The 25,384-nt window shown below is 38.6% G+C and overlaps 1 protein-coding gene across 3 annotated transcripts in view; it reads left to right on the top strand.

The window, feature by feature from the left end:
* The window catches only part of LOC121324205 (ubiquitin-conjugating enzyme E2 D2), a 39,573-nt gene extending 14,810 nt beyond the window's left edge, over positions 1-24,763 (top strand). For all 3 annotated transcript variants that reach the window (XM_041265821.1, XM_041265823.1, XM_041265820.1), the window contains exons 3-7: positions 11,025-11,056; positions 11,151-11,228; positions 11,336-11,441; positions 21,320-21,413; positions 23,921-24,763. In XM_041265821.1, coding sequence (XP_041121755.1) covers positions 11,025-11,056; positions 11,151-11,228; positions 11,336-11,441; positions 21,320-21,413; positions 23,921-23,966 — 356 coding nt within the window. In that variant the 3' untranslated portion in view covers positions 23,967-24,763. The remainder of the gene's footprint in view (positions 1-11,024; positions 11,057-11,150; positions 11,229-11,335; positions 11,442-21,319; positions 21,414-23,920) is intronic.
* The last annotated feature ends 621 nt before the right edge of the window (positions 24,764-25,384 follow it).

Consider the following 25,384-nt stretch of genomic DNA (forward strand, 5'->3'; position numbering starts at 1 on the left):
ACTATATGAAAATCTGTCTATGGGGAAACTGAAATCATACAAAAGGTTTTTTGTAAAATTGTAAAAACTTCAGAAATGTTTTCTAAAGACCTTTTGAAATAAGAGATTGAATATCTCAAAACTGTTTGGAATACACGTTACCGTTCTTCGTCTGAACGACTTATTTGTTTAACCCAGCTTTTTATGCTACGTTCCCGCTAGCTGCTCGCCACAGCGAAAAATGTACTTGTGTACAGACTGTTTAGTTTGATTTCACTTTGCCCAATGAAAGCTCTGATCACGTAACATATGCATGCCACAAATGTTGTGTTTGGTGGGAGGACAGAGGCTGTAATTAGATAATTAATGAATACAAATTTAATAAAAAAATTAATAAATTAACCACATGGCATCCAAATGGGAAAAAAAATGTAATGAAACAAATTGTACAGACCAATTACCAGAATCAGAAAAATGCAGCCCAAGGAATACCAGTCAGTGGATTCGAAAGAGGAATAATTTAATAAAATAAAATAATAAACAAGTTTATTATTTTAAAAAGATAGATTCATCTCACTATGATTTATTGCGTTTGTTGTTTACACTAGTACAATCATGTGCCTAGAGCTGCAGTTGGTCAGGGAGGCATTAATATTAGCATACACTAAACACTGTCTACTGGCACAGTTTTGCTTTACCATTCTCTAGTGGAAAGACCACATCAGTCAGAATAGCGTAAAGGATTATGCAGAACATGAATATCAGTGCAAACCTATTCAACATTTAGGAAATCTGTAATGACGTTTTTTCATGAGGGACTAAGTTTTTGTCATTTATTAAATGGGAAGCAGAGTTATAGTGCAATTTAAATATAATATTTATGTATATTGTAAATGATAGGGTCTCATTATATGGCAAATATCTACATGTTTTCAGATAAAAATGTCTCTTTGCCTTGCTGAAACAGTATGTTTATAACCTGTTTATAGTATTGTTAAGTGGCTAAAGTTTTCCAGTGTGGCTAAAAAATGTTAAGTTACTTTAGCCACAATGGTTGACTAAACGAAGGTCTAGATAGAATGTAGTAATGGTATAATAATAAAGATTTGCAACGATGCAAAAAAAGTCTATATATATATATATACACACACACATATAAGAGACCACTGCAAAATTATCAGTTTCTCTGGTTTTACTATTTATAGGTATGTGTTTGGGTAAAATGAACATTTTTGTTTTATTCTATAAACTACTGACAACATTTCTCCCAAATTCCAAATAAAAATATTGTCATTTAGAGCATTTATTTGCAGAAAATGACAACTGGTCAAAATAACAAAGATGCAGTGTTGTCAGACCTCGAATAATGCAAAGAAAATAAGTTCAGATGCATTTTTAAACAACACAATACTAATGTTTTAACTTGGGAAGAGTTCAGAAATCAGTATTTGATGGAATAACCCTGATTTACAAGCACAGCTTTCATGCGTCTTGGCATGCTCTCCATCAGTCTTTCACATTGATGTTGGGTGACTTTATGCCACTCCTGGCGCAAAAATTCAAGCAGCTCGGCTTTGTTTGATGGCTTGTGACCATCCATCTTCCTCTTGATCACATTCCAGAGGTTTTCAATGTGGTTCAGGTCTGGAGATTGGGCTGGCCATGACAGGGTCTTGATCTGGTGGTCCTCCATCCACGCCTTGATTGACCTGGCTGTTGGCATGGAGCATTGTCCTGCTGGAAAAACCAATCCTCAGAGTTGGGGAACATTGTCTGAGCAGAAGGAAGCAAGTTTTCTTCCAGGACAACCTTGTACTTGGCTTGATTCATGCGCCCTTCACAAAGACAAATCTGCCCGATTCCAGCCTTGCTGAAGCACCTCCGGATGAGTCCAATTTTCAGCTTTGCCCAACACCTGGTCATCTAATGGTTAGACGGAGACCCGGGGAGGCCTACAAGCCACAGTGTCTCGCACCCACTGTGAAATGTGGTGGAGGATCGGTGATGATCTAGGGGTGCTTCAGCAAGGCTGGAATCGGACAGCTTTGGCATGAATCAAGTATTATGTTTAAAAATGAATATGAACTTATTTTCTTTGCATTATTTGAGGTCTGACAACACTGCATCTTTTTTGTTATTTTGACCAGTTGTCATTTTCTGCAAATAAATGCTCTAAATGACAATATTTTTATTTGGAATTTGGGAAAAATGTTGTCAGTAGTTTATAGAATAAAACAAAAATGTTTATTTTACCCAAACACATACCTATAAATAGTAAAACCAGAGAAACTGATAATTTTGCAGTGGTCTCAATTTTTTCCAGGGGGGGTGGGTGGGTGTGTGCGTGTGTGTATATATTTTTGTTATGTGGAATGCAATAAACGAGAACCACAACGGTGAGTTTTTTTTTTTCCCCTTCACTTTACAACGCCATTTCCAAGTTTGTTTTATTTGAAGTGTTTAAAGCTAAATTTCAGGTTTCATTTGCTTGCTCAGCTACAAAAAGGCACAAGTAAACTTAGTGTTATCACTTTATGAAAACGTGTTGATGGCCACTGTTTACTGTGAAGAAACGGCAAAGGCAAGGAATGAAAAAATAAATAAAATGCATTTCAACTTATGTACTATTTTATTTCTGGAATAAACTTAAATAACATTTAACTTGAACTGCTATTTGGCATTGTCTGTTTTTTAGTTACACAACTTATTCTTTAATCCTGGGATATTGTTCTATTTTAATGTGTTATATATTGTAAGGTCTTGCTGTAAAATAAAGGCCCACATACGGGCCACGCCCCCCTGCTGCTATGCTGTCTATGACTGCGAGCAATATAATGGCTTTTATTACTTTTTTGAAAAGCGAACGAATATTTTATTTGAGTGAATATCCGAACATGAAAATCCTGTGTTCAACCCAGCGCTGTATAATAATATAATATAGGCTCAGCACACACAACAACAGAATCAACACCATCCTGTCTGTTGTGTGCATATTCCATACTGTCTGGGATCGTGCTGTGTAGCTTGGGAGCCTCCCTAATTCTCTTTATACTTGTGGTTCTTTAGATGGATTTTTGACATGAAATGCCCCTTGCAGCTGTCTTTTCGGGTCCAGTGAGTTGAATGTTGACAGCATTTGCAGATCATCATACCACCTGATTAGTAGACGGCATTAGGGAACTGACTGACTTGCAACTTTGTTCCAGTTGTAAAGGGCCTTTTGACTTTGTGAAATGCTGTTACTGGCAAGGTAACTTCGCCTGCAATGTAGTTTAAAAGACCTGCTCTTCACTGTGCATCTCAGCAATGACCAGCAGCGTAGTTAATGCCCGCCCCGCTGCACGGTAGCTACTACTGCCTGCCCTGTACTGTACACACTGCGTGCACATTTCAAAAGATTCATTTCCCTTCAAGTCTAATGCTGTACTGCCAAATGCAATTTATTTTCATGCAGCAATGGATTCCTCATTATTCTTTTGATTCTGTCTGTGTTCTCGTTTAACACTGATTTCATAGGGCCCTGTATGACTCTGTGTAAGGCCCTTAAACTTAAATTCAATCAATATGCCGATAGACTGCAGCAACAAAGTCATTTGCCAAGCTAAACAAATTGCAATACATGCATTTTCTTTTAGTACTGACTGTTTGTCAGTTTAGCATCATTATTTAATTTATTTGGTCTACACAGGCATTTCAGAGACGCGATGCTCAACGTTTTTTTTTGTTTGTTTTTTTTCTTTAACCCAGACTTCCAGTTTCAGCATTTCTCTTTATCAGATGCATTGTTTTTAACACAAGGTTTAAATGTGGGTATGCAGGCTGAGTGTGTGTGTGTGCATGCCTGCAGTGCCTGCACCGCCAGCACCTTCCATCAACAAACCATACTTAGGGCTGTCGGGGGTCAGTCTGCTAGGTCGTCATGTGATTTATGTTTTTATATTGGAATCATTGGATAGTAATATGAACAGTCTACATGCAGCAGAGTCTGCGGTGAGCTCCTGAAAATGCTGCCGACTTGGTGTGTAAATACATTCTCAACTTGACTAGAAGACACAAAAGGTGCATCTGACGAAAACAAATCCAACCCTATACAAGACACCTAAGAGTGGGATCATTAGAGTTTTTATTTAAATGAGAGTGATATCACATGCGATTTGTAAAGTATGCTGCAAAGTAAGTAACTATAGTGGCAATGCAACCAATCCTTCCACCCATTTGAGAAAATGCCAAGACATTAATGCAGATTGCAACCTGCCACTCGAACAGAAACACCAGTGTGCCAACAGCTTGCTGCTACACAGCTGCTATAGCAGGGCTCCAGACTGCCATAAAATGTGCCATCGGAGAGAGTTCACTACACAGCTGCTATAGCAGGGCTCCAGACTGCCACTAAAATGTGCCATCAGAGAGAGTTCACTACACAGCTGTTATAGCTAAATTGGTCGCAAGTGCAAACTTTTTGTTTGGGTTAGGAAAACGTCCCCAAGTACTGTTATGTTTCTGTAGCTTAAAATGGCATTTAGAACAATGACAAATTTAAAATGAAGAAAATGCAGTGAAAACACAAATAAAGGGCTGGAATGCAGCAAAAATCTCAATAATGAATGAAAAAAGTATGTGAAAAGGAAGTGAAGTGTTCTTTGTGAACACCAATTAACCAATGTTCTCTTTTGCCAGTCAATTCGAAGCGTGCCTAAAAATTTTTAGTCAACATGAGCATATTTTTTGTCTGCATCGTCTTTAGCAGCTGCAGCTGTCCCAGATTTAGATTAAGTTGCATTGTTTACCATCAAGAGTTTAAGGATGATTTAATTGAGCTGCAGCTTCCCCAGTTAGATGATGAGCTGGTAATATATCTTTAGCCAAGGAATCTGGCACGACAGATGTTACCATAATTAAAAATAGTATGTAACATGAGTTTGTACTAAAGCAGGGTCCGCTGTTGCAGGGAAAACTAACTATTGAGTGACCATTAAGAAAGATGAAAGCAGAACGCATATAAATACTTGGAACTGTAATTAGGAAGTGTGCTGCTGAGAAAAAATTGGGAATTGAAATTTAACTGTAAGTGCTTATTTGATTGCAGTTTAAAAAAAAAATGCCATTCACAAAATGTAGCTCTCAGATTGTGCTACTGAAAGAATCTAAACTATATGACCGCGTGCTTGCTGTGGTGCATTTAATATTGTAACTATAGCAGAACAAACTCGCTGCAATTTGAAACTTGTTTTTAATTAAATAAATGGTAACATGTAATCATAAGAGCTGTCTCTTTATATGCTGTCAGGTCAGGACTTCACTAACGCCGAGCATGGGAGCTGCAACATGCTATTCCCATATCACAGCTGCACACAATTAAAGGTGTGGTCACCAACTCCATACACATACTTGCAAAATATTTCAAATATGAACATGTTGAGTTCATTGCAGTCATCAGAAGAATGAGGCAACAAGCAAGTGAGTTCAGACATTAAGTTACTGTTTCAGTTTCACTTTAATGTCTTAGGAAGTTGCTGTATTTTATGCAGTTGAATATGATGGCAACCAACTTGCTCAAAAAGTTGCACCCAGTAATTGCATTTAACAGCCAATTTTGTTTGGCCTAGAAGCCATTGCCTTCTAAGGAAAAGTTTGTCTGATGCTCTGTATAGTAAGTATATACTATAGTACTATAATGTACCATAGTAGTAGTAAGTACAGTAAGGAGTGCTCTGACGGCCAAGCATGTTCTCAAGTTATTGTTTTTGAAGAAACCCTGAAGTGAACAATGCGTGTCTTCTCATTTTAAAGGGGCTTTGTGACGCCCCTGCAGCTCACTGAACGGTGTAAACAAACCGGACTGTCAACATAACTTTCATAAACACAGAAGCTCATTTACAAACTATAATTTAGAAAACCCTGTAAAATGATTGTGGTTGTTTAGTACATGCTTTATATTTTGGCAAATATTAATAAATGTACTGTGTTATGTAGTGGTGCAATCGGCACCCGTATTTTGTATTTGATTATAGTATAGGCATTTATCAATGATAATTTATGCATTGACATTTTTAATTTTCATAAATAAAGAACTTTTTTTTTTTTCAACAGAAGACCAATAAGTAAAAACACTGTTGTGCATAATAGTTAAACAAAATTCACTACTTGTATTCAAATTAGAACACGTATTAAAAAAGAAATACAAAGGACTTAAGTTTAACACAGGGGTGGTACCGACAGACTGGAAAATTGCAAATGTAATACCGATCCACAAAAAGGGAAACAAAACTGAACCAGGTAACTACAGACCAGTAAGCCTGACTTCTACTATATGCAAACTTATGGAAACTATAATAAGATCCAAAATGGAAAATTACCTATATGGTAACAGGGTCCTGGGAGACAGTCAACATGGTTTTAGGAAAGGGAGATTGTGTCTAACTAACTTGCTTGATTTTTTTGAGGATGCAACATCCATAATGGATAATTGCAAAGCATATGACATGGTTTATTTAGATTTCCAGAAAGCTTTTGACAAAGTCGCGCACAAAAGATTAATTCTCAAACTGAACGCAGTTGGGATTCAAGGAAACACATGTACATGGATTAGGGAGTGGTTAACATGTAGAAAACAGAAAGTACTGATTAGAGGAAAAACCTCAGAATGGAGTGTGGTAACCAGTGGTGTACCACAGGGATCAGTATTAGGTCCTCTGCTATTCCTAATCTACATTAATGATTTAGATTCTGGTATAGTGAGCAAACTTGTTAAATTTGCAGACGACACAAAAGTAGGAGGAGTGGCAAACACTGTTGCAGCAGCAAAGGTCATTCAAAATGATCTAGACAAGATTCAGAACTGGGCAGACACATGGCAAATGACATTTAATAGAGAAAAGTGTAAGGTACTGCACGCAGGAAATAAAAATGTACATTATAAATATCATATGGGAGATACTGAAATTGGAGAAGGAATCTATGAAAAAGACCTAGGAGTTTTTGTTGACTCAGAAATGTCTTCATCTAGACAATGTGGGGAAGCTGTAAAAAAGGCTAACAAGATGCTCGGATACATTGTGAAAAGTGTTGAATTTAAATCGGGGGAAGTAATGTTAAAACTGTACAATGCACTAGTAAGACCTCATCTTGAATATTGTGTGCAGTTCTGGTCACCTCGCTATAAAAAAGATATTGCTGCTCTAGAAAGAGTGCAAAGAAGAGCGACCAGAATTATTATGGGCTTAAAAGGCATGTCATATGCAGACAGGCTAAAAGAATTGAATCTGTTCAGTCTTGAACAAAGAAGATTACGCGGCGACCTAATTCAAGCATTCAAAATTCTAAAAGGTATTGACAATGTCGACCCAAGGGACTTTTTTGACCTGAAAAAAGAAACAAGGACCAGGGGTCACAAATGGAGATTAGACAAAGGGGCATTCAGAACAGAAAATAGGAGGCTCTTTTTTACACACAGAATTGTGAGGGTCTGGAATCAACTCCCCAGTAATGTTGTTGAAGCTGACACCCTGGGATCTTTCAAGATGCTGCTTGATGAGATTCTGGGATCAATAAGCTACTAACAACCAAACGAGCAAGATGGGCTGAATGGCTTCCTCTCGTTTGTAAACTTTCTTATGTTCTAAATGTCCCTTGAAAACTAGAACCACCACAGTTGTACTCATACCTAAAACCACCGCAGACAGTCATTATGATGTTTACGTCAATATTAAAATGAAAGACAACTATCAGGTGCAAGCACGTCATATCAAACCTCTGCACAGCCAAAATGTCGTATTTAGTTGAACAATTAATTTTTATTTTTATTTTCTAACTTCCCTCTATAAAGCATTACTTAAAAAAAAAAAAAAAAAAAAAAAAAAAGAAAAACTATAATAAACATTTCAAAAGAAACTAGTTTGTAAACGTATACATACAAAACGTAAAAATAAATGTATTTTGTAGCTTAAAACAAAAGTAACATTTTTTTTTTTTCAGTGTGTGTTACTCAAGCACAGAATCCTTTTGTTTTCTGATCAAAATGTTTCTGCCGAAGCTCTGTGGCTAGCTTCAAGATGAATTTTACAATACCCTACATGTTTTTTTATTTAGGGTATAACCTGCAATATTTTATATATATATATAAATATATATGTGTGTATATATATATATATTATACACACACACAAGAAATGTTGTTAATTGCAATATTAAATTAATTGTGGTCCAACTTGCTGTCTGTTTTTCTACCAAGTTCCCCAAACTAACTAACTTGATTATTCAAATAGTTGTTTATGCTTGGGAAGCGGTCATCAAAAAAGCATGAAATGGATTTCAGAGAAACATAGAACCATACACAGCAGGTCACGTGAAAGGAGCTCAACTCACTATAGTGTTCAGTCCTTTAGTCTGCTCCGATTTTCAAGATGTTCCTGTGTCCTTGTTTTCCAGTTCTCCAGAGCAGGAACTGCAGCACAGAGTATGAGTTTGCAAATATTCTGAAGCTTGCGTGTATTACTCGCATGATTTAAAAAAAACAAAAAATAAAAAACAATTACAACAATCTGCAGTTTAGCTGTCCGCCTCGGACTAACCGGTGCATGCTGCAGGGATGCAGGCAACTGCAACCCTGAGAGTCCTGACAAGCCCTGCGCGTATTTCAGTTTATTACATTTTATTTATTTTTTGTACTTCTGCATTACTATTAAAGTAAACATAAGGGTTTAGTTTGTAAATTCACAATAAGACAAAAACATTTCATGTTTGACTATGTGATACATATCATATCGCAGCCCATGTACCACAGATGCACAGCCCTTACACTCAAACCCCTTCGCTGTGTCCCCTTTGCTGATGAGTTGTGAGGTAATATGCTGGTCAGTGTGAACAGGTCCACTTTAGTAGTTTTTCATTTCTCCTTTTTTTTTTTTTTAGGTCCAGTATTTTTAGGGCTGTAAGAGTGTACATTTTGACCTTCGAAGGTTCGGAACACATTACCGAAGAAAGGTTCCAACCTTCGATGGTACTCATTTGCATAATTTACTGGTGACGTCACCATAGCTACTTGTTTATTTGCCAATTAAGAGCTTCAGCTGACTGAGGCAAAGCAAAGATTTATTTAAGTCACCATCAAAGCAGGTTCAGTCACATTGTACTACTACTAAAAATAATATGAACTTATGCTTGTCAAGTGACCCTGGGGATTGGTTGTGCCAGTTGGTTTTGAGTGTTTTTTTTTTTTTTTTTTTTTTTGTTGAATGCCCAGACAACCTAAAAAACAAACAGCAGAGGGTTTTCGAAACATTTCTTTCAATACAGCTTACACTACACAACGCTTTGCTGTCGAAGATTGCAAATAAAGAAATTAGTTATTCTGGATAACACGAGCTCGAGGGGGGGGCGGATGGTGCTCTTTTTTTTTTTTTTTTTTTTTTTTTTAAAATTATTCGTGTTAGTGTATATTTTTTGTATGTTTCAAACATATTCTACCATAACACTTCTCTTACACTGTCATGTACACTAGGTATTCAGTACATATTTTACTGAAATAATACAACCGCTATAAATACCCCCCCCCCCCCCCCCAGTGCTTTCGATACTATACCCTGCTCCACACATGGCAGCAACTCCATATAGGGGGTTGGTACGTATAATGATTTGGTAGTGGATTTTATACAAGTAATAGGACAACTTTTGTTTTAAGTAATTTACATTATACAGATCAAAAGATACAACTGCGCATGTGTATGACATTTAATGTGTGATTTTATAGTATTCACATATTGTCAAACAGTTTCTGTTGACAGAAAGAAAAAAAAAGAAACCATACAGTGCGTGATGCCTCCTGATGAACCTTCAAAGGGTTAGAACTCTCAAATTCCTGGCTAGCAAAGGAACCTTTGATCACAGCCCTAAGTAATTTGAAATCTTTTTACCCCCTCCCCCTCATGTACCATTTAGTCTATCCCAATTGCTCTGTTTTTATAAACCGTATTCATTTTCCTTCATTAAATAGCTAGCTCGTGAAACCCTTTTCTCTGTCCATCAGTTAATTTTGAATTTGAGCTGTCTGGACTCGTGTGGCAACCCTGAAAGGGGAGTTCTGTCTGTTGTCTTTCCAAACGATTTGCTTTAGCTTCTGGTGCCACACTTTCTACACCTCGTGTCACGCAATGACATACGCCTCCTTCTTTTAACTGCAATATAAACCCCATGGGCATTTGTCTTTGTACTTGGAGATGCTGACCACGTTGGGGAGGGTATTTCACACCTGCTCACACTTAACAAATGTGTTTTTCAGTAGTCTTTTATTGAAAACCGGTTTAACTGAAATATAGAAGTGCATGGGAATTAAGAACATAAGAACATAAGAAAGTTTACAAACGAGAGGAGGCCATTCGGCCCATCTTGCTCGTTTGGTTGTTAGTAGCTTATTGATCCCAAAATCTCATCAAGCAGCTTCTTGAAGGATCCCAGGGTGTCAGCTTCAACAACATTACTGGGGAGTTGATTCCAGACCCTCACAATTCTCTGTGTAAAAAAGTGTCTCCTATTTTCTGTTCTGAATGCCCCTTTTTCTAAACTCCATTTGTGACCCCTGGTCCTTGTTTCTTTTTTCAATTCATCAATTTAAAAATAAATAAATAAATAAAATCGATGAACGTCAGTGAAAACCATGCTTTTTTGGTTCAGTGTTGGAGGTAAAACTGATTAGTCAGAAAATCATCTGGCTTGCTTCTGTTCTATTCTTTGTGAATCCCAGCCATGTAAGACTGGTGCAGTTAACCTGTAGCGGTACCTCAGTGCAGTTAAACTGATGGCCCCTTGGAATGTAAAATCGTGGATTTTCTTGGTGTAATTCAGTATTTTTGCATGCTTAAGTTGGACTGAACTTTGGGTAATTGTTTAGAATCTGAGAATTATTTTGGTTACACTAAGAAAATACTTCTCTTCGTGTAGTGTGTGTGTTTTATAGTAAACATTCAGTGTAAAACAAGTAACCAGTCAGGTGGCAGGAATTCTAGATTGGGAATGTTTTCACTTGCTTTTCTTTTCCTGTTCTGTTGTAGTGTTCCACTGGCAAGCCACAATAATGGGACCAGTAAGTATGTTTCTTCATTTGTTTCATCCATTTCAGAATTTAAAAAAAAACTAATTTACTTATTGATGTGTTTTTTTATATTTTACTTTGCCAGAATGACAGTCCTTACCAGGGTGGAGTATTTTTCTTGACAATTCACTTTCCCACAGATTATCCCTTCAAACCACCAAAGGTGAGCTCCTTTTGATTTTCTGGTGTATAATGTACTTCACCTTTTAAATAAAACTTGAGCACTTTAACCTGTAAATGCATAAGTTTTTATTTTGTCTCCCAATTTAGGTTGCATTTACAACAAGAATCTATCACCCAAATATCAACAGCAATGGCAGCATCTGTCTTGATATTCTGCGCTCACAGTGGTCTCCAGCACTCACTATTTCAAAAGGTATGCATGTTGCCCGTTGAGATCCACCAAAACGGATCGCAGTGTTTGGTGTATTGGCCACCACTGTTTACCTGCTTATGTTAAATATTAGAACTTTAATGTAACCTCTTGTTATTATAATAATTGCATCATAACATTATGATAATTATTACACAGAAACCTAAATTGTATTGTACCTTAACAGGGCTTGAAATGATCTAATTTCTAAGCATGTCAATCCCCCCCATCCCCCCTTGGCTGTTCACTCGTCACTTCGACAGATAATCTCTTCTTGTTTTTCATGTTGAAAATACAACATACTAAACCTGTGTGCTGCCCCATCCTAAACAATATTTTTTTTAAATTTATAGTAAATTACAAAATAGTGCTTTATATTATTTGTCAACACTAGAAAACACATTTTATTCTATTTTGCACTTCACATTAACAGTTATCTTAACAGACTGAACTGTTGCATACATCCCATTGCAGAATACTATTACAATAATTATTAAAACTTGGCACGCATTTCAAATATTTACAACAACTGTAATCAACAGTAATGGAATCTTAAAACTGTGTCCTCACCGCATGGAAATAAAACATGAATCAGTCTTGAACTGTACCTAAACATTACCAATAGGAACTGAAGTATTAACCCTCTGCAGTCCTATGTCGGACCAGGTCCAACATTACAGTGTTTCCTTTCTGGTCCGATGTCGGACCCCATCATCAAAGATGTCAGGTACAGGTCTATAGTCATTTTTTCTCTGGAAAAAACAGAAAAAACCTTTCAGTGGCTTCAGTATTGATAGTGAGACTGTTAGGAGCTGAGAGAAGCCGGAAAAAAGGGGCGGATCTGAGCAGTACAGAAAGCCCCTGCACCACAGAGATAACACGAACATAAGAAAGAAGATAGCTGCTTCCACATCAAGCGCTCAAAGAGTGTCACAGACATTTGCAGAGCTTTTTGAGATATTATAGTAACAAAATAATGACTTGGAACGCATTATTGAGGAGTTTGGTGATTTAAAACGAGTGATCGGGAGAAGATTTATCAGTATGCACGACTATGAAGAGGTATGTGATAAATACCACAAACAAGGGGTGGGACATGGATAGAGATGAAGTATTGATTGTCCTGTTGATATGCAGTGCCTTTTAAACCTGTTTTATTGTGAATAAATGGACTGCTAAGGGTTAAAGCACATCAATAAAACCATTTCAAGTGTTCTGTTTAAGTGATAAAATTGTACTTTTGCTGTGCCACTACCTTTCACACCAGTGATGACAGGCGCGTATGATATACAGTTATTAAAAATGTAAAATACTTAATGGCTTTTCAGAATACTTTTCAGTAAAGGTAAACTAGTCCTACACACCAGCTATATCCAGTTTCCTTGAAGTGGATGGCCAGAGGTCCCTCCTTATGTCCTTTGCTGTACAGCTTTGGATATTTTGATACTGCAGAATGAGCTTTTTTTCCCGAAGGTAGTGTGAACAGCACATATCATACATGTTTTTAGTATTTTTTGTCATGCTGCTGTGTGTCGTGCTACACATTCTCTTGTCGCATCGTGTCTGCTGTGTAGAGGCCTTAACAGTTGCAAAAAGGCACTGAATAAATAGCAGGCTACATGGTTAGTGCTTAAGTGAAGAGGAACTTGGCAATGTTAAAATATGGCTTCAATATTGATAAATATATTGACTTGCGTTCAGTTCAGATATTCTCTACTCGTTTTAAATGTGTTGCTAGATGCTACAGAGAATATTTTTGTAAAGCAGCACAAAACTTATGCTGAAACCATCTGCTAGGAGTAAGAGTGCTGCCTCTTGTCTTGTCACAAGTGGTATAGCTCACCCTAGCGACCTAGAGACAGAAAGCTGAAGTTTTACACGCAAAGCGCACTTTTCATTGACAAAAACAAACGGGCACAAAATAAACACAGTACAAGGGCCAAAATTAAAAGGTTCACACAAACAAAACAATATAGGCTATAAGGTTTGCGCTCCAAAAACACATTTCCACACAGGAACACTCATCTAACTCCCTCTTCCCCACACAAAGGATTTCTTCTTCCGTATATACAGGTGGCCACTCCTCAGTTACCTCATTGGGGAATGGCCACACTTATGGCCAATTTAACCCCATCCCTGCCAACCTTACACTTATTTGCATAAGCAGGGCTTTTGCCCTGTCATAGTATACCAATGGAACATTCAGTATCTAACATTTCCTTATAAATGTGGGTGTATACAAAAATAGGACTTGAAGTGTTGTAGGTGCGTGTGACAAGACCAAACATTATTTCTTGCCTCGTCTGAGCTCCACACATTGTGAGCTCCTGGTCTTCCATGTTGCTTGGTCAGGAGGAAACAAACTGATCTCTTACTGATCTCTTACCCAGAGATTGTTGATAATCTTATAATAAGAATTTGTAATTTTTTACATATATTTTTTCATAGTGGACCACCATCACAAAGCATTTTACAAGATATGAGACTAGGGTGTGTGAATTATGCATCAGTTGCAGAGTAACTTACAACAACGTCTCACCCGAAAGACGGAGTGCAAGGAGGTTAAGTGACTTGCTCAGGGTCACACAATGAGTCAGTGGCTGAGCTGGGATTTGAATCGGGGACCTCCTGGTTACAAGCCCGTTTCTTTAACCACTGGACCACACAGCCTCCTATGATGTAGTCCTTTTTGGTGCATAAGCCCATATTCCTCCAGAAAAGCCTAGATTTCTCCTGCATTTGCTTGTTCTTTCTTTTTCATTTTTATTGTTTTGTTGTATCAGGGATCCGTGTTTTAAGTGTGTTAGAATATCAAGATCGCCAACACAGAAGACAAGGCCTTCGTTGTTCCAGTTACTCCTCCTTAAAACACAAGATGCTGGGATCAGAACTGCACAAGACGAGATGACAACATTTTCTTTTGCTATTCCAATGCTCTGACAAAGGCGTTGTCATCACTCCCTTTTGGTGTGGTTTAGTATGCTTCCCTGCACAGCAGGAGAAGAAAAAAAGAATGTCCAGCTACACTGATCAACCTCTTCCAGTGGGTTATGGTATGAAGGTTTTTTCTGTTCACAGGTGTGGTAGCCTGTAACTTGGCGACGGTGGCACCAAGACAAACACAGTAACAGGCAATCGGCGGTACTGTACCTGCAGTGGCTGGTCCAGGTGACATCACTGACTCCTCCCCTGACGAGGCCATGCTGGAATACACAGTTGTGTATGTACCAATTGTGACCCTGCGAGAGGGTTTCACCCTCTCCCCAACGTCAGATACAGAGTCCTGATGGGCCAATTCCTGTAGCAACTGCTGATGCAGAGGATAAGAAAACCTTCTGTGAGGTGGTCTGGAAACCCAAAAGGCTGTATGGAGGAATCGCCTACATACATGTATGCTGATGCTGGGATGAGAAGGTTTCACCTCTCGCAACTTAAAGACCCAGACTTAACCAGGTACCAGACCCAAATAGGTGAGTGTAGTTCCTGCACCAGTAAATAAATACACATTAAAGAAGGCAATCTGGAGACCTAATGGGCTATGTATTTGACCTGTACTCCTGTAAGTCACCTTGTATAAGACATCTGCCAGATGAAGTAATAATAAAATATTGGTGAGTCGTTGTGTATAGATATGCTGATGCTGTTTTTTAGAGGGATTTCATCCTCAACTTCAGTAACCAGATTTAAACATGGATATTTTCCTTAACATCTTAAGGGGTAAGTTCTACTTGTTCAGCCAAAACTGAAGTTCTTTCTGGCTCCACCACCTGAGGGTGGATTGACACCTAGCTTGAAAAGGATTGCACCATCTCCACATGCAGCAGACTTGTTACACTGAACAAAAATATAAACGCAACTTGCAACAATTTCAAAGATTTTACTGAGTTACAGTTCATATAAGGAAATTGAAATAAATTCATTAAGCCCTTATCTGTGGATTTCACATGACCTGGGAATACAGATGTGCATCAGTTGGTCACAGATACCTAAAAAAAAAAAAAAAAAAAAAAAAAAAAGGTAGGGGTGTGGATCAGAAAACCAGTGGGTATCTGTTGTGACCACCATTTGCCTCGTGCAGCACGACACATCTCCTTCGCATAGAGTTGATAAGGCTGTTGTGGCCTGTGGAATGTTGTCCCACTCCTCTTCAATGGCTGTGTGAAGTTGCTGGATATTGGCGGGAACTGGAACACGCTGTCGTACACGTCAATCCATAAGCATCCCAAACATGCTCAATGGGTGACATGTCTGAGTATGCAGGCCATGGAAGAACTGGGACATTTTCAGCTTCCAGGAATTGTGTACAGATCCTTGCGACATGGGGCCGTGCATTATCATGCTGAAACATGAGGTGATGGCGACGGATGAATGGCATGACAATGGGCATCCAGGATCTCGTCACGGTATCTCTGCATTCAAATTGCAATCAATAGAATGCAATTGTGTTCGTTGTCCGTAGCTTATGCCTGCCCATACCATAACCCCACAGCCACCATGGGGCACTCTGACAACGTTGACATCAGCAAACCACTCGCCCACACGACGCCATACACACTGTCTGCCATCTGCCAGTACAGTTGAAACTGGGATTCATCTGTGAAGAGCACGCTTCTCCAGCATGCCAGTGGCTATCGAAGGTGTGCATTTTCCCACTGAAGTCGGTCAGTGCCTAACTGAAGTCAGGTCAAGACCCTGGTAAGGACGACTGCACCCAGTTGAGCTTCCGTGAGACGGTTTCTGACAGTTTGTGCAGAAATTCTTTGGTTGTGCAAACCCACAGTTTCATCAGCTGTCCGGGTGGCTGGTCTCAGACGATCCCGCAGGTGAAGAAGCCAGATGTGGAGGTCCTGGGCTGGCGTGGTTACACGTGGTCTGCGGTTGTGAGGCCGGTTGGACGTACTGCCAAATTCTCTAAAACGACGTTGGAGGCGGCTTATGGTAGAGAAATGAACATTCAATTCTCTGGCAACAGCTCTGGTGGACATTCCTGCAGTCAGCATGCAAATTGCAAGCTCCCTCAAAACTTGAGACATCGCATTGTGTCGCATTGTGTTGTGTGGCAAAACTGCACTTTTTAGAGTGGCCTTTTATTGTCCCCAGCACAAGGTGCACCTGTGTAATGATCATGCTATTTAATCAGCTTCTTGATATGCCACACTTGTCACGTGGATGGATTATCTTGGCAAAGGAGAAATGCTCACTAACAGAGATATAAACAAATTTGTGCACAAAATTTGAGAGAAGCTTTTTGTGCATATGGAAAATTTCTGGGTTCTTTTATTTCAGCTCATGAAACATGGGACCAACACTTTACATTTTTGTTCAGTGTAGTAACTATAAGCTAGGTCACCTAATATCAACACAAGCTGGAGTTCAGGGTGTCTGTGGTTGGGCAGACATCTACACCAACTAGTATATACTAGCAATACACTGGAGTGTAAGTATTGAAGCTAGAGGCTGGTGTACATTTGACACTAACGTCACAGCTTTGCAAATGTCATCACTGCAGGATGTGTTATCTAGGTGGATCTATCCTGCTCAACGGCTGTGAGCTGTGCATTCCCCAGTGGGGGATTCTTAACAAGCAGTTGCCTTTCAGGCATTGGTGAGTCTAGTACCCTTTGGAAAGGGAAGCCACTTCCAGCTCGGCCAGGGGTGCTAATCTTTCTATTGCCATAATAGGGAAATAGGCAAGTTTACTTCCTGATATTTCTAGCTCCTACCCCACTTTCTGGCAAGCAGGCAAAATATACATTCGCTCCCTACGGGCCTGGAACTTAAATTAACCTGCTGCCCTACAGGATAAATAGCCAACAACAGTGAGAACAGTAACACCAGCGACGGACATATCTGCACACTGAGAACTGGTTGTGCTACAGAGGGTTTACAAAGGATTCAATCCCTGGTCTCATCCTTTCAAAAGGGGTCCATTCCAGGTATTGGTAGTAGTAAAAGAAATTCGGGTCTGAACACTACATTTGGGGAAAGTTCAGGATGGCACCTCCACCACCGTCATCGGGGCAGCCTTCGCAGGAGACTGATAGTTTCCAATAGATCTGTAGGAGAGCCACTTCCATCTCCACATACATAAGCAATACCTGTTCTCCATCGGAACCTGCCAGTGCCAGGGTTTTTTTTTTTTTGTCTTGGATCTCTATCTGAAATATTCATGAAGTGTAGATGAAATAACATCACAAGGCAAGACATACATCATTAGACGACTTTTGAGGGCAAGTTCTCTCTCACGAAAATGCCAAGTAAACTCTGGAGCACAGTAAGAAGACTCGTCCCCTTTTTTTTTTTTTTTCCCCAGGAGAGCGGCTTATTGGTCTACAGTGAAATATCGTCTCTCTCCACAACGTACTCGCAGCATTCTGGAAACCCAACTCCATGCCCTTGCAGGAAGAGTTTATCTTCAAGTGTATTTCGTATAGGAGAGGATGGTCACATACCATCATGTGACCATCTGAAAAGCCTCTTCTATATAGGGACCAGGCCAACAGCACAGTCATTTCAACAGTTTCTGGGCACTAGCAGCAAGAATCTCCTTGTTAAGAGAAGCAAAACTACAGGTAATATGCATAGGGATGTCTCCTTTTTTTCATTTTTAACTAAATCTTCCCAGTATCCCTCAGCATCAATCCTTCCTTGGGAGCTACAACAGGAACCACGAGATGGCTACTTTCAGGGAGCAGATTCTATCGGAGTAGTAGTTACCACAACTAACACCTTAGCTAAAATCATCCCAACTTTCAGCAATCTGCTGAAAACTCTTTGCCCAGTTAAGACAAGGGCATGCTTCAATGGATAAGACAAAGGGCATCACAATCCAGACAACCTACTTGCTGGACTTGCTCAGGGTCACACAAGGAGTCTGTGGCTGAGCCGGGATTTGAACCGGGGTCCTCTTGGTCCTCCAAAGGCTCCAACAACCAATCGGCGATGGTTTTATGTACAGAGTAACCTGTTTTGCATCACCTCATTTAATATCATACCAGGATTATTATCACTTTTTGAAAAACCATCGCCATGCACCATAGGTTCTTTGAGAACTATTTTTTTTTGTCTGAAGATTAGGCAAAATCTTACCGGAAATCATCCTAAATCATCAAATGTTTATAAACCCAAAAATAAATTAACAAAATATTAACTATAGTAAAATATTCATAGGATAAACATCATGGATGACTCGCCAATCAAAATGCATTTCACTAAAGCCCCAGGCCAATAGAAATACCTCTTATTGTGAGATGCAGCGTTTCAGTATCTTAGGTTTCGGTTTTGAGTACTGTATATACCATAATTTTAAAGCGCAGCATTACCGGAGAGCAGACTGCATTGCTTTACAGAACCAAGCATGCTTACTGATCTGAACATTTTTTTTTTTTTACATATGTTGATGAATTGACAGATCTGTTTAATGGTGAACTACTTCACATTACGCACCCGTCAAACAATATGGTATAAAATGAAAACCAGATATGGAATTTAGAATATTCTTTCTGATCCTAAGTTTTACATAGGAGATCACTAAATGACATGTTTCTAAGACATTTCTAAAGAAAAATTTGTTACATTCAATCTAGGTAATTGTAGGGTATACTTCATCAAATTTAAATCATTATTCTATAATGTTCAGATTCCCAGCTGTTTAGAAAGGTACAGTGCCTATAGAAAGTCTACACCCCCTTGAACTTTTTTTTCACATTTTGTTGTGTCAGTGCCTCAGTGTTTCATGTATTTAAATTGGAATTTTTTTCCACTTATCTACGCACCATAGTCCACACTTAAGGGGAAATAAGTTTTTATTGAGAAAAAAATCATGTTAAAAATACAAAACTAAAAGATCATAATTCCAGAGGGAACCTACAGGAACTGCTGAATTTATCCTGAATCAAGTGAATCACTAATTTAACACAGGTGGAGGCCACTTAACTTGGTGTGTGATTTTGAAGGTGATTGGTTCCAACGGAGATAATTTTGAAAGGAGGTGTAGACTGTATAATACAGTTTACTTTCGGTGAATATTTGTCCTGACACACAAGCTGACACACATGTCACTTTATGCCAGTCAGACCCCAAACAGGTAGTTCAGCGGAATGGAAGGGTCAATTGCTCTAGTTTCTAGCAGGGAGCAGCCATGGCACACAATCCAGTCAGTTTCTTTGTCAACTGGCATATGTAGGCATCAGAGCAAGCCGATTTGTATATTGTGGCTTGCTCCTTACAGCACTGAAGAACTGAGCACGGTTTTATTTTTCTTGATACGTTCGGCCATGGAGTTTGCACAAATTATTAAAAAAAACATGACAAACACAGATGCAGTCATTTTATAGTATTTTCCATCATGACTGTTAATGGTAACCATTCTTTTTCTAGTTTCAAAACAAAATTGGTCACTTTTATGTTTCCAGACTTGAATTGTTTAATTGTTTTTATATTCAGTGTGATTAGCATTGTTTGTGTGTGTGTGTGTGTGTGTGTGTGTATATATATATAATAATAAATATATATATATATATATATATATATATATATATATATATATTATATATATATATATATATATATATATATATATATAAATATAAATGAGAAATTTACTCTTCAAAAATGTGCACAGTTTTTAAAGATTTAAATATACAGAGGATGAATGTGATTACACAGATACTTTCTGCATTTTGCACCGTTAATGTTTGTCTTATTGTCATTGCATGAAGGGCAAAAGTTGCTGCAGGCAGACCGTGCCCTCTGTAGGAGACCAGACATTCATCCACTGTAACATTTGGTCCTGGGTTGTAAAGGAAAGGCAGCATTTCTACCCATTAACCCCACACTTACCTGATAGCAGCTCATTTGCCTTTTGCCTATTGGCTCTGGTACCACAATTATCAAAGGAAATCATTCTAGCAGTGATGTGAATTGTTTCCAGCGATATAGTGGCTAGAGATATAGCCCTACCAGTCTCTGTATTCCACAGACTAGCAGTTGCTGCTTCTTTGGATCTGTACACTCCAGCTAACAAAAGAAACCCAATGTATGCATGCATATCAAAATGATCAAATTATTTCCGCTTTGCACCAAGTACATGCCTGCCTTCAATGCTGCTCATTTCCAGTATTATATTTGATTGCTGGTGCTATATCGTGAATGTGAGTAACAGTATATGCAGTAGATCCAGGAACCATTGTGATGACACTGGAATTTGACAGCCTACATGGATTCATACGTGGAGATGTTTGGTTAAAACCAAGTGAAAGCAATTGATTTACTTCATGCATACAAAACTACAGTACATGGGTAAATACCTCGGGTCATATTGACCCACGGCATTGTTTGTATACAAGATCAGTTCTAAATCAAATAAACATCCTTAAAGTTATTATTTTGTTAACTTTGTGACCCCCAACCTAAGAAAAGTTGTACAATATTATAGAGAAAGACAAAAGTAGAATTTAGGTCAATGGAAACCAGTGTTGGTTTAAATAGACCCGAAACATAAGAGGATTAACAAGCTCTGATTTTAAACTTTAAATATCTAAAGCAAATTATAAACCCAAAAAATGGCACTCCTGCAAGCACACACTATTTACACATTTCCATGTGCAGGGCCCTGCCCAGCCACACTACAGTTAATGCAAGGTCGACTCCACCCCTTCCCCTTCAGTTGTTCCACTCTAATAAGTGAGTGGCTGACATGATTGGACTGCCTTACCTAGTACTAATCAGGATCTGTGAGATGAGCAATATAGATACTGTAATGCATTGACTTCAGTAGCCAACATCCTAATAGTCATGTCTCTGTGGCTGTAGCAGATACATACAGAACTGGTCTGGTTCCACTTTATCCAGTTTTTAAGTTACTTCACTTTATTTTGCAGTCCTCTTGTCCATCTGTTCACTGTTATGTGATCCGAATCCAGATGATCCTTTAGTCCCCGAGATTGCGCGCATCTACAAAACCGACAGAGAGAAGTGAGTGAAAATCCCTGTTTGTACTACAATGCAAGATTGGTTTAATGTGGAACACTGCAGCTGATGTGTTCATTAAGACATCACTTTGGATGGAATCTGTGTAACAAAGTAGGCCTATCAACTACTGTACACTTAGTGCTGCACTTTGTATGTTGCCGTTATTATTGATGTATGTATAATAAATATTGTCTTTTTTAGTTTGTCCTGTTAAGTACTACTTCATAAACTCTTAATGTCTAAACTTTCCTATTGGCTCAGCTGATACAGTAGGTTTGTGTTATTAAAAAGATGTAAAAACAAGCATAGCAATATTAAAACACAAGAAATATTTTAACTAAAATGTGTAGATGCAAATTATGCAACAGAACCTCAACCACTAGTAACTGCTAATATACACTGCATACAGTAGTTTACTCTCCAATGTAGACCCAGTGAGTAAAATGCAACATTTAATAGTACTTTCAAAAAGTACTGTGCATACTTTAATGCGAACTTATGGGGAATGCAGTAACTACAGCTTTGCGTTTTAACTGTAATGTTACTTTGAATTACAAAGGGGAACAAGCTGTAGGAGCGTTATAATCAAGAGCCTTATAACGTAAGCACATACTTTTAAGGCCTACAGTGGCTCTCAAAAGTATTCACCCTCTTGGACTTTTCCACATTTTACTGTGTTACAACATGGAATCAAAATGGATTTAATTAGGAGTTTTTGCCACTGATCACAAAAAGTCCGTAATGTCAGTGTGAAAAACAAAATCTACAGATGGTTCGATTACATAAGTGTTCACCCCCTTTGCTATGTCACACCTAAATAAGCTCTGGTGCAACCAATTGTCTTTAGAAGTCACATAATTAGTTGAATGGAATCCACCTGTGTGCAATTAAGATGTTTCACATGATTTCAGGTTAAATACACCTGTCTCTGGGAGGTCCCACAGTTGGTTAGTACATTTCCTAACACAAACTATATCATGAAGACAAAGGAACATTAAAAGCAAATCCAGAATAAGGTTCTTCAAAAGCACCAATCAGGGGTAGGACATAAGAACATTTCCAAGGCATTGAATATCCCCTGGAGCATAGTAAAGTCCATTATTAAGAAATGGAGAGAATATGGCACAACTGTGAATCTGTCTAGAACAGGCCGTCCTCAAAAACGAAGTATCCTGGTGAGAAGGGCACTAGTCAGGGAGGCCACCAAAAGACCTATGGCAATTCTAAAGGAGTTAGTCTTCCACGGCTGAGCTTGGAGACACTGTGCATATGGCAACAATAGCCCTGGTGTTTCACAAAACTGGCCTTTTTATGGGAGAGTGGCAAAAAGAAAGCCATTGTTGAAAAATACTCACTTCAAGTCTCGGCTATCGTTTTCCAGAAGGCATGTGGGAGACTCTGCGACCAAGTGGAATAAGATTCTGTGGTCTGATGAGACCAAAATAGAGCGTTTTGACCTCAACGCTAAGATCTGTGTTTGGCGCAAGCCTAACACTGCACATCATCCTGAGAACACCATCCCCACCGTGAAGCATGGTGGTGGCAGCATCATGCTATGGGGATGCTTCTCTGCGTCAGGGCCTGGAAAGCTTGTGAAGCTAGAGGGCAAAATGGATGCAGCAAAGTCCAGAGAAATCCTGGAGGAAAACCTGCAAGAGACCTGGGACTTGGGAGAAGACTCATCTTCCAGCAGGACAATGACCCCCAAACATACAGCCAAAGCCACACTGGAGTGGCTTAAAAACAAAAAGGTCAATGTCCTGGAGTGGCCCAATCAAAGCCCGGGACCTCAGTCCTATTGAGACTATGTGGAAAGAGTTGAAAATTGCTGTTCACCAACGGTCCCCATCCAACTTGATGGTGCTTGAGCAATTTTGCAAAGAAGAATGGGCAAAAATTGCAGTCCAGATGTGCAAAGCTGGTAGAGACTCATCCAAATAGACTCATGGCTGTAATTACTGCCAAAGGTGCCTTTACCAAAAATTGACTCAAGGGGGTGAATACTTATGCAATCAATTATTTTCTGTATTGTATTTGTAATTAATTTAGAACCATTTGTAAATTTTATTTTTCACTTTGACATTATGGACTTTTTTTGTGTTGATCAGTGGCAAAAACTCATAATTAAATCAATGTGGAAAAGTCCAAGGGGGTGAATACTTTTGAGAGCCTCTGTACCTCTAATATTTCAAAGCTGTACCGATACGGCACAATATTGCTGTATTCCTTACTTTTTGTTATTCGAAACCTGGACGTTTTGGTCACATGTTTGTCAATTTCCAGGCCGGCTTTAGTTAGCTGTCCCGGCATTCTCTAGACCGCAAGCAGTATATATTCACAATTGAGGTGACGGGAACCAACAAAGAACAAGAAGCTTGATAGCATGCAAGCTCAAACTGTGTAGTAAAATTGCTCTGCATATTCTTTGCACTGCCTATACTGTAGGATTTTGAAACTAAACAAATGTTCCTATTTGTTCACTGATTTATTGTTTTTTGTTTCTTTTGTAGGTACAACAGAATAGCTCGGGAATGGACACAAAAGTATGCAATGTAGTATTGGAGAACTGTGGCTACACCTCTACAACGATGGCTAGGGGACTTTGAAAGAAAACAAGTTGTTTTGGTATCCATTTGACTGCTCTCTATGAACCCACGCCTCCTCTTGCCCTGTGCACATGCTTACTTGACCCAGCAGGGCTGTGCTGTGTTGTACATATTTGGAACAGCAAACTTGCAAATAATGTGCTCCCTATATCTTGCTAGTTTGGCATTGAACACAGAAGTGTGTTAGGGCCAGTTAATCGGTTGTAACAAAGAGTTGTGAATCTAAAAGCATTCCTTACCATTTTAAGTTGGGGTATGTTGAAATGTGTTTTTTCTTTTCCTGTGCTTCCAGGCAATATTTTTCACTACTAATCAGTGGGAGGGAGATGTATTTTTGTATAAATTATCAGCAATTCTTTTAAACTCATAGCAGGTTATGAATAGAAAGGTGGTCTTCTGTTTGTTTGTGTATTGCAGGTATATTCTGAAGGAATTATTTCTCCCTTTATTTTTGCATAAATGTCATGACCAGGAATGTACCCACATCCAGTGAAAGTGCAGATTTTGGTCAATAGTTAATAACCAAGCTGTTAGTTAAACAATAGTTTTTCCTCTACCTTCCTGGGTTGCATTTTGCTTTCAGTTTTTATTAGTATTATTGGCTCTTCCCCTTTAAGTGCTCTGTTCTATCTGGATGTGAGGGAATGGATTCCTATGAAAGAAAGTGTATATATTTCATGACCTGAAAGCTCGTTGAGCTTGTGTGTTTCAATGATTAAACTGTGTAATAAACTGATTACTAAAGTCGTGATGTTTCAATAGAGTTGTCCTGACAATATATATATAATGGCTGAAAAATATGAAGTGAACAAGATGATTTCCTCTTCAGCTGTCCCGTGTAAAATGAAAGATACAAAATGTGTACATATCTAGAATATATTCAAAAGTAATAATTAAACTGATTTTATAACAGAATAAACATTAAAGGATTGTATTTTTGAAGCAAAGCAAGTGAAACGCAATTGCAGTAGTGTGGAAGAGGATGAAGGAGGGATCAGTTTAGTGAGTGTTTGTCATTCTAATTTGCCTTTGCACCTGCTTCAGAATCAACTGCTGCATTAAAAACATAATGTTTTCTCTTTATAGTGTAGCAATTAACTGGAACATAAACCCATTTGGGGTGGAAGAAATAGACAAATATCCACACTATTGGAATCCACAATATTTTAAGTTACCTGAAAGTCAGACATTTAAACTGAGTTCAGTCATTTCTCCTTAGAATATTTTAATTTAAGTGCATGGCTTTATAATTTTGATGTCTGTGGCTTCAGTCAAAACATGCGCTAGAGGGAGTTCATCTTTAAGTTAATCCCTGGTGACAAATGTTTTGAAAATATTTAGGAACGTAGTTTGAGTATCTTCTTGAGA

Source organism: Polyodon spathula, chromosome 12, assembly GCF_017654505.1.
Source record: "Polyodon spathula isolate WHYD16114869_AA chromosome 12, ASM1765450v1, whole genome shotgun sequence".
Classification (NCBI taxonomy): Eukaryota; Metazoa; Chordata; class Actinopteri; order Acipenseriformes; family Polyodontidae; genus Polyodon; species Polyodon spathula.